Source organism: Elephantulus edwardii, unplaced genomic scaffold (assembly GCF_000299155.1).
Source record: "Elephantulus edwardii isolate Elephantulus edwardi_28Jun2011 unplaced genomic scaffold, EleEdw1.0 scaffold00017, whole genome shotgun sequence".
Lineage (NCBI taxonomy): Eukaryota > Metazoa > Chordata > Mammalia > Macroscelidea > Macroscelididae > Elephantulus > Elephantulus edwardii.
This window is the reverse complement of record NW_006399767.1, coordinates 2,709,493-2,725,726: the sequence shown is the minus strand read 5'-3', so window position 1 is coordinate 2,725,726 and position 16,234 is coordinate 2,709,493. Positions and strand designations below refer to the sequence as shown.

Below are 16,234 nucleotides of genomic sequence, written 5' to 3'. Positions count from 1 at the left end.
AACAAAGACTTGACTGCAGGCCTTTGGGGATTCAATCCCTCAGTGCCAATAGTGCTCCTCCGAGCCCTCCTACTTAAGGAGCAGGTTGCACTTTCCTCTTTTTCATCTTCATTGGCCTCTCAGCCTTCTGACTTCATTAGACCAAAACTGGAATTTCTAAAAGTTGGGGGAGGGATTGAGCCAGCACACCTTGAAAACCAGAAGCAAGTGTTGGCTGCTGACCCCTGCACGGGCCTGCACCATCATGGATCTCCATTTCAGACAGTGCATTTCAATTCTTGTCCTGTGCCTTTGTCCATTTGGATAAAGCAAAGAACACTGAGTGACAGCCCCTGTTAGCCTGCATGAACAGATCCTAATAAACCATCCCAAACCCTGACCTAAAAAAAAAAAAAAGCCACATGCCTGTTTGCCTGCGGCTCATGATTAAGACACCTTCACGGCTTAAATGCTTAAAAGCTAACCAAATGAAATGGCAATTAAGACTGAATTAGTCCTTCTATCTCTGAGATGGGGCTGTGGGCCCAGTTAGTTCTCAGGAAATGAGCCGAGGTGGAGAGTAGATCTTGCAAGGAGCCTCAGTCTTGCTGGCATATAGTCGCTGTTACCCCCTCCAGGCACGACAACTTGGTGAGGGAAGCCAAATTTTGAAGGAAGTTAAGCTCAAAGACTGTTTGAAAAATCAAGAAATCCATGGCAGAGATGGAGATGGTTGTGTGCTGCCTCCTTATTGCCCCCTCTCTGTAAAATATAACTTCCAAGCATTGAAGGGTTATCTGGGGAGCAATGGTGTTCAAATACCTGGAGTTGCTGCTAAATGGTCTACACACATTTCCTCCATCCAGCATTGTTTCTGAAAGGGTACAAGGAAAACACAAAGAGGGGGGAAATGAGCTGGGTAGAGGAGTGGAAGACGTTTTACCTAAATGCAGAATCTTGTCACACGTCTTCATACTCTTGTATTTTTTTTTTAATATATTGCCTGTTACACTATTCTTTTATGATGGAAACTTGGGACTGTCCATCATAGTTATTTATTTCAAAAGCTGCCGAAAAGTGTAAGCCACCTCCCGGTGTTGCCTCTCAAAAAAGGGGGGAAAGAACCCAAATTTGATGTAAATATGGAAACAGCAACATTGTTTCCACTTGGGCTAGGCAGACACCCCAATCTGGGCAAAATTGGTTTAGGTGCTTGTTGGAAAAAAGCAGTTCTCAGCATCCAGGGAGTAGAACCAATAGGAACGAACATTTACCCATGGAAAAGGAAGCTTTAATTAATATATATTTCTATCTCTAATATACACATATGGGGCTCAGTCTCTCTCCTCACAATAAAATGTGTGCAAAAGCTCTCCGAAGAGATAAGTCCCCACCTCAGTCGGTATAGAAAAAGCATGATAAAGGTTGGGAAAAATGGATAAAAATGTTGAAAGAACCTCCAGTTCCTTATTAGGCGAAGATACAATATTTATTCCTTGTCTCCTGGGATAAATCTCTTCTGCCTATTGTCCTCCCAGTTCTCAGTGCTGATGCTTAATTTTCAAAACTTCTATATTACCAAGGGACCTACGACATCAGCCAAAGAAATACTCAGCAAGTACAAAATCTGTTCCAGGGAGCTGCTTTTGTGCAGAGGGAAAATTTTGTTCCTACAGGTTTTTAAGTGGGTACGAGGCAAGGAGCTATCTGATCCGGGCAAAGCCATTACAATTTAGATCTCTATCTATAGAACATTTTTTTTTCCTTAAAAAAAATTGGAAAATACAAGAAGTTTGGATTTTTTTTCCCCCCGATTCTTTTTTTGGAGGGGGAAATTGCATCGTAAGCTTTCGGAGAAACCCAACATGTCAACTACCTTTCCGGGACTAGTCCACGATGCCGAGGTATTATTACTTTTTTTTTTTTTGAGCGCGCGCGTGAGTGTGTGTGTGTGTGAGAGTGTGTGTGTGTGTGTGTGTGTGTGTGTGGCGGTGGCGGCGGTGGCGGCAGCTTCCCCTGGCTCTAATCTATATCGGACCGTTACGTTTAATTATAATCTGTCTTTCCGGGGAAGTTAAGGAAGGAAAGGGGAGAAAGTTCGTTATGACATCTGTCGCCAGGAAGGGCAACTCTGTGCCACGTTAGGAAGCATTTGCCATAATGAGGGAGGAAAACATAATCCTAATAATAAAGAAAGGGAGGAGGGGGTGAGGAGATGGAGATAGAGACAGAGGGAAAAGATGCTCAGGAAGGCAAAGGAAAGGGACTGATGGGGGGCGGTAGGTGGACAAGGGGGTGGGGAACAGCGCACCCCTTTTAGAATGGGCTTCTTCAGGAAAAGGGAAGCAGAAAAGGGGGGTCGGTTTCCCTCATCTAAGTGGCTCAGGAAATGAATAAGTTGAGCGATTTGTGCAGACTGGAATTAGGTATATATCCACATGGACAGTGCTTTTTTTGCAGCGCTCCGAGCACCCCTGCACTGACAGTCGTGGGACCTGGGTGTGAGGACCCGGCTGGGGGTGGCGGGACGCCCGCGGGTGCAGGTGTGTGGGGATGATCCGATGCTGCTCCCCGCGGCGCCTCAAGTCGGCTGCAGACCTGACGACCAGCGCCCGGGCTCCCGGAGCAAGTGGAGCAGGGGCTGCGTGTGTATCTGGGCTCGTGTGTGTATCCGGGTGTGTCTGTGTCTGTGCCTGTCTGTGTGCGTGTGTGTGGTGTCACCCGCACCTATATAGGGTGGGGGATTTTTTTCCCCCTCTCTCTCTCTCGACTGGGAGGACGCGGCCGCCCACCCCCAGTTGGCGCGCTCGCGGAGGCGCTGCGCCCCGGCTGCAGCTCGGCCCGAACCCTGCGCGCCGGCTCGGCTGCCCGCTCCGGGAGAGCGGCGCCTTGGTTACAAAATGACAAACCTCAAGTTTTTCTGCTCTCCCTTTTCCCCCTCTTCCTTGCAGATACGTCACGACGGATCAAACAGCTACCGTTTGATGCAGCTTGGCTGTCTGGAGTCCGTAGCCAATTCCACTGTCGCCTATTCCTCCTCCTCTCCTTTAACTTACTCCACCACCGGCACCGAGTTTGCGTCCCCTTACTTCTCCACTAACCACCAGTACACCCCGCTCCACCACCAGTCTTTCCATTACGAGTTTCAGCACAGCCACCCGGCCGTCACCCCCGACGCCTACTCTCTGAACTCGCTTCACCACTCGCAACAGTACTACCAGCAGATCCACCACGGGGAGCCCACCGACTTTATTAACCTGCACAATGCGCGGGCGCTCAAGTCGTCCTGCCTGGACGAGCAGAGGCGGGAGCTGGGCTGCCTCGATGCCTACCGCCGCCACGACCTGTCCCTTATGAGCCATGGCTCTCAGTATGGAATGCACCCAGATCAAAGACTCCTGCCAGGGCCCAGCCTGGGGCTGGCCGCCGCGGGAGCAGACGACTTGCAGGTAAATAAGCATGCAGAGAATTTGTCTGCGCCCTCCCCTCTGCGTCCTCCCCCCTCCCTCTCCACTCCATTAATGCTGTCTGTAAACTCTCTCTCTCTCTCTCTCTCTCTCTCTCTCTCTCTCTCTCTCTCTCTCTCTCTCTCTCTCTCTCTCTCTCTCACACACACACACACACACACACACACACACACACACCACGCGCGCGCAGACATACACACACACACTCCTCACTTACTGAAAGTTATCAAAGCAATTAGAGGAGACTTGAGCTCATTCTGCCCCTCTTATTGGATCGAAGCATTTCACCTGGATGCGCAGGAGTCTGGGTAGCTGCAGCCCCCAGTTGCGGTCTGCCTGCACAGAAGCCTTTTGTGCATTTTCGTCCCTGAGGGCATGGACTAGAGAGGTCAAGGAGGCTGGGGTTCAACCAACTGGACTCCGAGGGTGATCGGATGCGTGCAGGACCAATCGCGCCCTCAGCCTCAGCACTTTGCTGGAGCTGGCTACCACTGTGTTCCAGGAGTGGATCCCAGGCAGTTTACAAGGGTTTTAGTATGAAATAAGGGTTTAGTTTATTCGTAGGAAGTTGTGTGTCAGGAGATTGTAGGATGTGAAGCTCTAGCAAAAGTTTCGCCAAATGTAGTAAATTGTCTTGGAAAGAAAAAGATCAAAAGGGAAATCTCAAACATGAAACCCAATGAAGCAATCGTCACAATGCACTCGCAGGGTACGAGGTTGTGCCTGTTTTTCTGTGCTTGACGTTCCTCCAAATTCGACACCCAGTTGGATAATCCATCGCTTTATTTTTCCTCTCCAGACATATCCTTTTACACAACATGCAACTTGTTAAAAAGAGGGAAATGAGAAAAACGCAAAGGAGAGGACATGAAAAGAGGGGGGAAAGAGAAATGGCAGGGAAGAGAGAAAAATGAAAGGGGGAGGGAGCAGAGAAAGAACGAGAAGAAAAGAAAATGAAGCTTACACTGTGGAGACCATCATTCAAGCACATGAGCCTTGAGACTTTCTTTCTTAGCACACTTTCACATATTCGCTCCCAACAATAGAATCTGTAATTATGCAGACATATTGCCATAGACACATTTCAAATTTGTAAACCCACAAATATCCAAGGAAGAGCCCAGAAGACACAGAGTTCAAACTTCTTTTGGCTGAAAGTGTAGCTTTCTGGTCGAGCCTCAGTCCCACACAAAGCTCTCCACCTTCTCCACAGGCTTGACAACGAAGGGAAAGATAACTGAACAGTACGAGTTGGAGACGTTCAGAGATCCCTTGTTGCGCACAGAAAATCTTTTCCCCTCATTTACCTCTGAACAGGGAATTATTTTTAAATTAAGGTGAAAGCCCCTAGAATCCCAACAAAGAACCGTAAGTGAAAGAGCGCCATAGCAGAAAAAATATTTGGCATCATAAACCTTGACTTTCTACATTAAGGTTCACAAATAATTTTATACGCTCCGGGCGTTTCTGTATTTTTCTCAAGGAGTCCCTTATGTCTCAAGGGGAGGGGGAAATCTGCTATTCAATGCTTAGCTCAACTAAAACCTATTTACTCCTTTTTATAGCCGCGTCTGCTGCTGATTTTTTTGTATCTGTACAAATTTTTTTTCTGTGCCAGGCACAAAGCCGGGCATTTTTCAAAAGAGGGGATTAGAACATTTGCAAGCAGCAGACAAAGAGCGACTCCCGTGCAAAAGGACACCATAGTTTATCCAATTTTCGACTTAGTGCCATTCAACTGGTCATTTATGCAATGTCATCCAACCAAACAACATGTTTTACTTATGAGGAGGAAAAGTTTGTTAAGTTAAGGGAGCCAAATTAGTTTCTTCTAAGAAAATAAACATCTTAACGGTGCGCCAAGAAAGTGGGAGAGAAAGCGCCTCGCTGCCTGGGAGAACTTAGAGCCTCTTTACCTTGTGTATTTCACATATATCCAAACCTTTCCTCTGGTCTATACACTTAATGTATTCCTGTCCTCACTTTTTGCATTTAATACTCATACTGAGATATCAAACGAGCTACAGTGTGGTGCATATACATGCATATGTGTATATGTCATGTATATAAAATACATGGTTAATGGAAATGTACATATGTGTGTGTATATATTTCTAAATCAGGCAAGTTATGTTCTTCTCTTCTTTGTGGACTTAGATGGCAGAATGAAAAGGGAAAAAAGAAAGAGTCATAGCTACATTTTAAAAGGAAAATGGGGAGGGAGTGTGTGGGAGAAACCCGTCTCTCTCCTTTTATTTCTTCCTTTTTAAAACATTCATCAGCATATGCCTCATTTCAAATGCAACAAATGTAAATATACTTTTCCCTGCACAGAATTTTAAGTGAAAGTCCAATGGTTTGGAGGGCAGTCTAAGTCTGCCTAACAGATGCAAACAGTCTTGTGGCTTCAGTTCCATCTTTGAGTCCCCTAAAAAGATTTGCTATGGCCAACAAAGGAAACTGTCACACCTTTTCCCATCACCGCTTTAATTTATGCTCAGTCTTCAAGTTTTTTTTTTCATATTGATTTGATAATCACTTTAAGGCAGAACACTTAAAATAAGAAAGAACTCGTGAGTAGGTTGAAAAGGGGGGTCTTGCAGGCCTGCCTCAATATGGTGAAAATGGGGAGGCAAAAAGGGAGCCAGGGTTGTAAAGGTTGTTTTGTAAAGTGGGTTTTTATTATGCACCGACTCTCTCCGCATTTACTTAACTCTTCACGGGCTGTTGGGTAGGTTAACACCCTTCAAGGCCTCTTTCATGTCCAATACCTCGTTTGTTTGTAAAGGAAAATGAGCCCTTTAGCACATTTTCATTTGGGAGGAAAAAAAAAAAAAAAAGACAGACAGAAAGAAGAAAATTTTATTTTTTCTCTTCATAAAAAATCAGCAACTCTTTTGCTCCTTCCCAATTCAAATGATGCTTCAGCGCAGTAGGAACCAGAAAGCCAGCAATGGGATGAAGTTCAGGGTGCTTCTTCTATAGGGTCCATTTTTGGGTAGTATTATAGGATGATCCTACAGCTGAGGTGAAGTAGATTCCTGTAAGATAGCTTGAATCCTGCACACAAAATGGTTCATCTGAACACTCAAAAAGTTCACATTCTCAGAACATGACACTCAAGCTGTAATTTGCTGCACACAGCAAGAACTGAATATATAGTGTCTATGTATATGTGTATGTGTACCTTGATGGGGACTCAAAGGCTTCGCCCAACATTCCTTATGCCAAGATGAAAGGCACGCAGGTTCTTTGAAGTGTATTATAAAATGTACACTTTAAGATTTATACAACTTTTACGTTGTAGTTTTTCTTACATGATGCCCTCCTTCTTGACCCTTCATCTTAAAATCATGTCTGCAGCCAAGCTTGCTTTTGCTCAATGATTGTTTTTAAATATCTACTAGTTCTGGTTTGGGGAAATGGGACAGAGTCAAAGTTTTCTTCTACCTGTATCAGTATAAATTACTTTTGTTTCTTTTTCTTTTGTCAAGGGCTCTGTGGAAGCCCAATGTGGGCTTGTTCTCAATGGCCAAGGTGGGGTGATAAGAAGAGGTAAGTAACAATACATTACTCGAAAATATTCTTCCTTCATCATTGTTTAGATTTGAAGATCCAGTGATGCTTTAGAATATTAATGACTGGTGATTTTAAAAAATCATTACTTTGAGCCTGTAACATTATTGTCCCACCTTTAACAAAACAAGTAAAACCAAAAACCCAAACCCAAACTAAACCAAACTAAAACAAACAAACAAACAAAAAACCCCAAAAGCTCTATTCCTCTTTTGAGGCTTGAATCTACCCTGTGTCCAAGAGATTCATAACAGAAAAGGTCTGTGAATCATCACAGCACAGTAACAACATCAAAGTTAGTGTGTGTGTGTGTGTGTGTGGGGGGAGATAAAAACAAAAAACTTCTCACACTCCCTTCCCCCAATACCACATCCTGGAGCAGAATTTCGGGTCTCATTGAGTCCTAAATGTGCCAGCCACCGCCTGGGTATTGGAGGTGATGGTTTTAGCTTGAGGCTTAGAAAGATTGTATGAAAGGCTAGATCCATGAGGCTTTGGGGGAGGCTAATGAAACACCAATATTGTAGCTGCCCTTCTTTTTCTAAGTGTCCAGAACATTTCTTTCTTCAAAGGAGGGTGGAGGAGGAGGTGGTGTTAACTGTACTGGATAAAGCTTTCTTTTTCCCATCTGTTGAGGAAAACATCTGAATCCAGAGTTACCCATGGAATTGGAGGGTTCCAGGGAGGGGGCAAGAGGAATAGAAAACGCCACTGATTTGGGCTTAGATACTAAAGGGGGCTGAATTTCAGATGTTCCATTTTGACAAAGAGTTTTGAATGACAGCATCCTCTGGGCCTAAAGGCAGTGCAGCTCTTGCTTTCTTCCCCATTTAACTGTACCCAGAGCCTCTGAAACTTACTTTCCTAGCAATCTGAGTAACCCAAGGAGCACACAAGGCAGGGGAGACCAGCTGTTATCCCAACTTCATATGAATTAATAAGATGGGATCTATTCACCAAGACTAATTCCAGCTCAAGGGCCACAGTTGTCTTTAGTAAGCAAACTATTGCAAACTGAGTCACTTCTGCGGGTGCCAAATAAATGCCCTTCCATCCCTGCCCATCTCTAGCAAAGCTTCGTGAAAGATTTCAGCTCTTTTCCAGAACATAGTGATAGGAAGTAGTAGAATTTTTCATGTTTAAACTGCAAAATTTATAACCTGATGTTCAATACTGTATTTGAATAGGGAAGGGAAGAACACAAAGGATTGTTGTATTTTAAAACTGGCTACTCTTATAGAGGGTTATCATAGCACTGATAACCAAAAGATATGTGATTGAAATATCCTCCCCAGAAGAAGTTGTAGTAGGATACTTCTGTGAAGAGTTGTAGGCTTGAAACCCCTATAGGAAAGTTCTATTCTAGTATGTAGGGTTGCTACAAGTCGAAATCAATTTGGCAATGAATGTGTTAGAATGGATATTTGGAGCTTCTGCTAAATTTAAAATTCTTCTTCACTTCCAGTGTTTTCCACAGCAGACATCTGAGAATCACTTTAGTAGAAACAAATAAACACCACCACCACCACAAAAAACACCACAGCCATTGGTATTACTTTTCAAAGATTAAATAGATGAACAGGGCAGTAACTTTAGCATTCCATAATCAACCCTCTTTGAATGACATGGAATAGGCCCACGAATGGCAGAAATGGAAATACAAATTCAGGCATTGCTGAAGAGGAGGAGGGAAATAGAGAAAAATAAAGAGAGGAGCGGTGAGGCTTACTGATAGGAAGTCTGTGAGGCTAATAACAGTAAAGGTGAAGCAGAGTACGTGAGGGCGCATGGAGGAGACGCTGGTGGTGCTGAAGGACAGCGCCACTAATTAGCTCTTTGAGCCCGAGACTCCCACAGTCCTGCTACAGCCCTCTCTGCGTCCAGTTCTCGATTGCCTTTAAGACCATCTCCTCAAATGTTCGCAGAGTGCACCCATTCCTTCAGTCGCTGACAGAGGGTGGGGAACTATGTGAAGCCAAGTGCAAGATTTGGAAAGAAGGACTGTCAGGCATCAAGTCAGTTTCCGGAAAGAGGTGTAAGGGGACCCTTCTTCATCGTCCTCTTGAGAAGGAGTGCTCTACAAGGTGGTCATTGTGAGCTTACCTTACTAGAGACACTGAAATGGGCCTCTTGATAGAATGCTTTGTTCTTGTAGAATTCTGTTCCTCTTCATTTCCCCTAAAAAGCATCCTTAAATCTCCTCTTTTGAACCATATATTGATCATTACTCAAAAAAAAAAAAAAAAAGGAAATATAAGTTGGGGTTTAAGACTGTATTGTTTGATTTGACCCTAATCCAGGAGAAGGAATTTGAACTTTAGTTCCTCTATTCCATTTCCACCTGCTATAGAGAAAGGCCTGTTTTTGAGCCCGGCAAAGAATAGTAAGTGCGTGTGTGTGCCTGTGCCTGTGTTTACCCTGGGGAAAAAAAAAATCTATGATTATGACCATTTACAAGGATTCCATGGGAATCCTTGCATCAAAATGACGAGGAGGGTAGTAATATCCTGCCAGTCTCCTCAGCTCTCCTCGCAGGGTTCCTGGTTCCTCTCTGTGCAGGAAACCCTTCATATCAATATCTCAGGTCACCTTTACACGTAAAAAAGCTGAAGTGGGCATTAATTTAAGTGTTTACCCTGCCAGCATCACTCATAGAAATATTGTGTATTCGCTTTCGATGGAAATGTCTCTTTTTCCTGAAATCTATATTTTTTTTACCAGTGATTTTCCATAAAACAGGCTTTTCCCCCCCTCAAGTTCAACTTTTCACCAGCTTCCCTTTCCCACTGAATTATTTTATATCTTAACAGAAAAGATTGACTTCCATTTCAGATTATGTCCAGAGTTTACCAGCAAAGGAAAATGAAGGGAACAATTTTCACTACTTAGACCTTAGAACCTTCGAAGGTTTGGACTTGTGTGACCTTCTGAAGACCTGAGAATCTTCAGGAAAGATTCCCTTTGCTCCCTCCTTGACTTCACTAGAGAGAGGATGGCTGGGTTTCAGTGGGGTTGGGAATGGGAGTCATGGAAACATTTTGACTACTTCTACTAGAAACTAATAAAATGTCATTTCCCTGGCTTGCTCTGGAAAGAGGCAATTACCGTGTTTTGGCTTTTCATGGAGACCAAGTAGCCATAGAAGGCGAGGAAGCGGTGGTGGCTAATTACCACCTAGAAGAAGTGTTTGCCTCCGCCTCCCAGGCGCCGCTCCCCGCGCGCTCACGCTCCGTTAATGGTGTGCGCGATTTCGCCCGCAGCTCCGCCACTCCAACCATCAGAACCAATAATCTTTACTTTACCCTATGCTCCAGTATCGATAGCTTCTCTCGCCTCGGGCGTCAGCTTTGATATGTTAATATCTCTGAGTAGCAAATTCTGCAGAGATCATATTAATGTTGTACGTACAGAGAGGAGCTTTGCCTTCGTTGAATATTCAGATGCCAGGTTTCAAAAGGCATCTCTTGAAGAAATGAGGCTTCTATTTACAGGAGTCGTCTGTGTTTTTAATCATTAAAAAAAAAAGAGAGAGAGAAAGAAAAGAAAAGAAAGAAAGAAAAGCCCACTCTTCTTTTCCCTACGCATCTTCAGAGGCTCCCTCATGGCCCGGTCTCCTTTGTCAGGCGCAGGGCCCTTTCATTTCTCGTCGAGTTTCTAATAATAGGAGCACAGTTTTGATGACGATGGTTATGGTGGTGATGAAGCTCGTGATGAGTGGGCCCGGATTCCGAATCGAAGGGGTAGGGCTCAATTGTGTCCAGGGGGCTGTGGCCTTCAGAAGAGGATGGAGGTGAGATGAGACGATGCAGTCTTTTCATATTGGGGCGAAGAGTGACATTTTGGCCCTGGTCTTTTTCTGAAATCGGATGGCAAACTAAGAAAAAAAAAAAAAGGAAGAAAAAAAAATGAAAAAAGTGAAGAGGGGAAGCGCCCTTGTTTCGCTTTGTGATCACTCTGTCTTGCAGCCCCAGGCTAATTTCAGAAGCTTAAATACCACCATAGCCTCTGGTTACAGGAGAGGGAGCAGACCCGGCCACGGGCAGGCAGCAGCGTTTCCCGATTGCCCGTGGCTACACAAAATACAAACTACTTTGAATCAAAACATTTTTGGAGAATTAATATGATCTGAACTCTGCACGTTTTAAGAGCGCGGGTGTTTGTCTGATCGCTTAGAGGTGACTGGCACGCCAAGGCGGAGGCAATACGCGGCAGTACAAACATTGTCAGATCTGATTTAATTTTTCTTTTTAATGTTTCTACCAAATACCTTTTAGCATCAGCCGACAAAAATTGGCCAATAACAGGGTGGGGAGACGTGCGCGCGCTTTCTATCAGAGGCCCTGATGGCCGCTTGAGCAGAGGATGGTCTCCCATGGCCACATCGAATTTTTCGAGGGCCTCGAGCCTTGAGAACCCGGGTTAGAGAGTTTTTTACTCTTTCAGCTGCTCCTGAGCAGAATAAGAGTTTTGAGAGGTGGGAATTCTTGTTCCACGTGGCCTGTGCCCAGGGATGAGACAAATATTATCTCTACTCAAACTCTACACATTCTTACCGTAGTGTATACTCTGTGGGTGAGCTAGTATCTGAGACACACCCAGAGGCTCTATGACTCGTTAGTTTTCAAGTGCTGTAGATTAGAAATTGCTGTATATTAAACTTGAAACGGATATGCCAAAGGATCTAAAGGCCTGCTGTTGGGTTTTTTTAAAGCCACCTCCCCTTTTTAGGGGCAAGAGGTGGGGAGTATTGCCTTTTCCATGCCCACTGCCTTCCTTCCAATTTATTCTTTTGAAAATCACCCAAGTACTCTCTGTATTGGGGATTGGAGATTAACCCCACCACCACCATTACACACCCACCGTCACATTAAACCAGGCAGTTTCCCTAAACAGACCTCCCTTTCTTTTGTTCTGCCCGGAATCTGCGCCTGGAGCAGCGTATTCAGCCTGGGTAATCCGGTTATACCTGTAATGGTATATCCTTCCCCAAACAGTGCAACTGCTTCATCAGATGGCAATTAAACCCTCATCACTTCTCCTGTTTGATTACAATTACTATCTGCGGCTGTGGGAGGAAAGGGGGGGGTTTGAACCGAGCAGGAAGCTGGAGGGGAAGCAGTCCACAGTGATCTACCGCACCATCCCACACGCTCACCTCGCAGAAATACAACCGCAGAACAAACAGACAGGAAACTCTCGTAATCGCTTACACATTTTTAATGTGTCAGGGAAAAAAAAAAAACAAACGAGCGATCACTGGAGATGAAGAAGAGGAGAAAAAACATCCCTGCCGTTTGTATTTCTTTCATTTGAATTGTAAACATCTGTTTGGCTGTAAGGCGAACAGAGCATTTATTTTGCTCTCAAGATTTGGTCTAATTATGTCAACACCGACGCGGCGGCGAGTGGGGCGGCGCTGCGGCTTTGGAGAGGCTGCGCTCGCGAGCCCAGCGCCCGGAAGCCCTCCAGGAAGTATTGATCGCTCCTGGAGCGCACGCCAGGCCTCCCGCTAGGGCCCGGGCTGTTGTTAGAGGGGGGAGGTGTGGAGTAGGGGCGAATGACTCCGAGGTAGCTTTAGGGGCGTCGGGGGAGCTGCTGCTCCTCCGAGACAACCGCCGCTTTTTCCTCTGCTCTAATTGCCCGGGATGAGAGGAGGAATCGCGCGCTCACGCGTCCGCACGGAGCTTTCCGATGCGCTTGCAGCAAAGATGGTGGGTGGGGAGCTTCGAAGCTTGCATGCCGCAAGGTTCCTTCGTACAGTGGTGGATTTGGACGACCTTCACCAGGTGACCAAGTATGCCCACGTCCTTTCTCCGTTGCGCTTCCCCACAAGCTAGAGGAATTAGCAGGTCCAACCATGGCTGTTTTTCAGATGGACATATCGAGGGCCAAAGGAGTGAATGTGTCTCGCTAGTACACAGAACTTTTCTTTGTAGCCCAGAACTCTTAGAGCCAGACATCCACAACCACACTACGAAGAGCAGAACCCAAAACTCACGCTGCTTCTGCCCGCCTGGGATCTAACTATGTCTTACAGCTGGAGGGTATGCATCCGGCCTCGTGTTGTCACAGCTGTTACAAGTTGAGAGAGCTGAGGTGCACTCCAAAGCAGGCCATCCACAGGCCATCTGAACCCACGAGCTTCTTCATGGAAAGATGGACAATCACCTCCCCTGTATTTTACAGCCTTTAAAAATCTCCTGTAGGGTCAGCAATGTAGACTATGGGTCAGATTTAAGTCTGGCTGATATTTTCCTGCCGCTTAGACAAAGGTGGCCCCTTTTGGATAATTACCTCTTAATAAGGAACCTGGGTGGTGCCTTCAATTGCTAAGCAAAAAGGGAGCGCTTTGAGCACACAGGCAGCTGGCTTTGGAAGGATGTGGCTGTATACTGCCCTAGAGATATACCACTTTGGAATCCCTTACTCTGTCTTTTAGGATCTCTGTGAGGTAGAATCCACGTATTGGCAAGAGGTGGGCGGTTGATCTCATCTAGATGGCATTTCTTTATTAACATACCATTTTATACAACATTATACTAGATATGCCCCCATTTCTTTCTCTGTTACCATAGCGACCCACCTGGATTTAAAGTGTCACTGGAGATATCCCAAATTCCAATTTTAAAATCGTGAAATAGGAAGTGGTTTCCAATGGTAATGTTGTGCAGCCTTCTTTCAAGTGGGGCCAGACACTTCCCAACTGGAATGCTGAGTCTAGAACTTGCCAAGGGCTGAATGCCTCATAGGAGCTGGGAGGATCTTTAGTGACACTAGGATTGAATAGTCTGAGTGACTTGATGTAGCTAGCTTTCTCTGAGATCTCCATCATTGCCATCTATTGTCTAGGTCCTCTTACAGAAGTCCTACTTTCTTCCACAGGCAAAATTTTGGTTATCCTAACCTATTACCTTTTCTACCTGCCCCTCCCTCCAGTATAAACTACTGGAAAGAAAGGTTATCAGGTCCCCCTACGTTGCTCTATACTCTACAAGTTGCCAAATCTTTAGCCAGGATGAGAGAGTTCCCCAAGGCTGCAGCAATGCCAAGTATCAAAGCAACAGAAATTCCCTTTAAAGATGCTGTGACATAAAAAATAAAAGACTCTCGAGTTGATGGCAAATCCTGAATACAAAATAAATCCTTCAGGCAATTTATGTGTGCATAAAGAATACTCTTAATATGCAGCCTATGTAACTTAACTAATAAATGGCCTTTTGAGCAAAGCTGGAAGCCCAACCAGGATGTAGGAGAGAAAGGCCAAGGGCCCTGGGGAGTTGCAAGTGGTGTTAGGAGGAGACCCAGTGGATTTCTTGAGAACTATTGGCTTTCAGTAGATGTGTCCATTTTGCCAAATGGAGCTGTTTTCCCATGGAAATGAGGAGAGATTAGTTTAATTCCTTGTTTTAGGAAAATCATAATCTTTTACATCTCTTTAAATTTGGCTTTCACCCTCTGAAGATTGGTAAGTACGAAAGTGGTGGTTGTATTGGGTGTCTTTGGTAGTGATTCATAGCGATCTTAAAAACAATAGATCTGAACTTTGCATCATCGTTACCTTCTCTGATATTCTTTAGCCTGTTGTTGCAGTTACTGTATCAATCCATCTTATTGGAGGTCTTCCTCTTTTTCTCTTCCTGCATGATGTCTTTTTACAAGCACTGATACACTACCCTTCCTTGCCTCTAAGGAACATCCTAGTTGCACACCCTTCAATGCAGACTTGTTTATTCTTTGGGCAGCCCACGGGATAGTCATATTCTTCACTAACATCACAATTCACAAATATCAATTATTCTTCTGCCATCCTTTTTCATTGTCCAATTTTCCAGTGCATAGGAAGCTCTAAAATTTATGTTTCCCTCTTCCCTTAAAAAAACCAAACCAGTTGCTGAAAAGTCGAGTCTCTCTCATGTCTCCCCTATGTGTGCTTCCTGGGGATTTAAATGGGTTGTATTTCAGAAGTAGAATGACAAACCTTTCTTCTGAGGTTTCTTTGAGTAGCCTTGAACTTCCAACCTTCCTGTTATTAGACAAGTCATTTACATCACCCAGAACCACACTTCCCTCAGCAATCAGAAAACTAATACACATACATTCTCAAACATTTTCTCCTCTCATGCATAAGAAATTAAAACCTATTGGGCAAGATTTCTAGTGTGCAAGGGGGAGTGAGAGTGAGGGTTATATAGAAATATACATTTACTTAAAAATTATAGAAAATGTGAGCAAAGACCTTTCAGAAGAGGACCGGGTGATTTTAGATAAAAATACTATAATGTTATTTTTTTCATATTCTTGCTACAGACTAGCCTCACAGTAACCTCAGTTCTAAAGTAATCGAGTTTATTTTCCACAGTATTGCTCTTAAACACATTTGTTAATACCTAACTTGTTTTCCTGAAACACATTTGTTAATACTTGTTTTCCTCCTTATCTCAACTTTTAAGAAGTCATTTAAGAGTTTGTTTTGTATTTTTGAAATTAATTTTGTATCTGTAAGTGCAGACATAGGAGCTCTGGGCACTTGTTGTGGTTGTTGTTGTTATGTTCCATTGAGTCAGAACTGACCCATAGCAGACCCTCCGGTGGGTATTCAGAGGCAGTCAGTTGCATGGGAGGAGATTTCCCATCCTTCTCCTGCGGAGCAGCTGGTGGATTTGAATTGCATGCCTTCAGGCTTGGAGCACAGATTCTTACCACTAGGGTAGCTTAGAGGTGAGGAATCATGCTGCCAGACTGGACAATATGCAGTTCAAATCCACCAGCTGCTCTACAGGAAAAAGATGGGCATTTTCCTCTCACGTAATTTACTGCCTTTGGAAACTTGCTGCAAGGTCTGCTATGAGTCGACAAGATTATCCACACACAGTAACATTGGCTATGCATTCGATGCCAAGAAAAGGATTACAGTCCAATAACTGAAATTATGATCTCTCAGGTTTCAAAGTCAGGGCCTACTTCCAGGCAGTATTATCAGGAACTTGGCTAAAGTGCACACTGTCTTCTAGCCAAAATAGCTGATTGCACTGATATTCCCACTGAGCCCACAAAAACTCTGTCCTCAGGCTTCTTGATCTCAGCCCTTGGATCTCAGAGCTTTGTGGTCACCACATTAGCAGACTTTGGCTCAGGGGTTTTGCAGTGAAGGAGGAATTGGACTACAGAAGCATCTCATAATACCTCAGTAATTAACCCCTACATTCTCGTGT

General features: G+C 44.5%; 1 protein-coding gene across 1 annotated transcript in view; it reads left to right on the top strand.

Annotated features, from left to right (window-relative positions):
• The first annotated feature begins 1,328 nt into the window (after nucleotides 1–1,328).
• TFAP2D (transcription factor AP-2 delta (activating enhancer binding protein 2 delta)) overlaps nucleotides 1,329–16,234 on the top strand; it is a 76,241-nt gene continuing 61,335 nt past the window's right edge. The window contains exons 1-3 of the mRNA XM_006881918.1: nucleotides 1,329–1,883; nucleotides 2,931–3,428; nucleotides 6,941–7,001. Of these exons, the coding sequence (XP_006881980.1) occupies nucleotides 1,845–1,883; nucleotides 2,931–3,428; nucleotides 6,941–7,001 (598 nt within the window). The 5' untranslated portion in view covers nucleotides 1,329–1,844. The remainder of the gene's footprint in view (nucleotides 1,884–2,930; nucleotides 3,429–6,940; nucleotides 7,002–16,234) is intronic.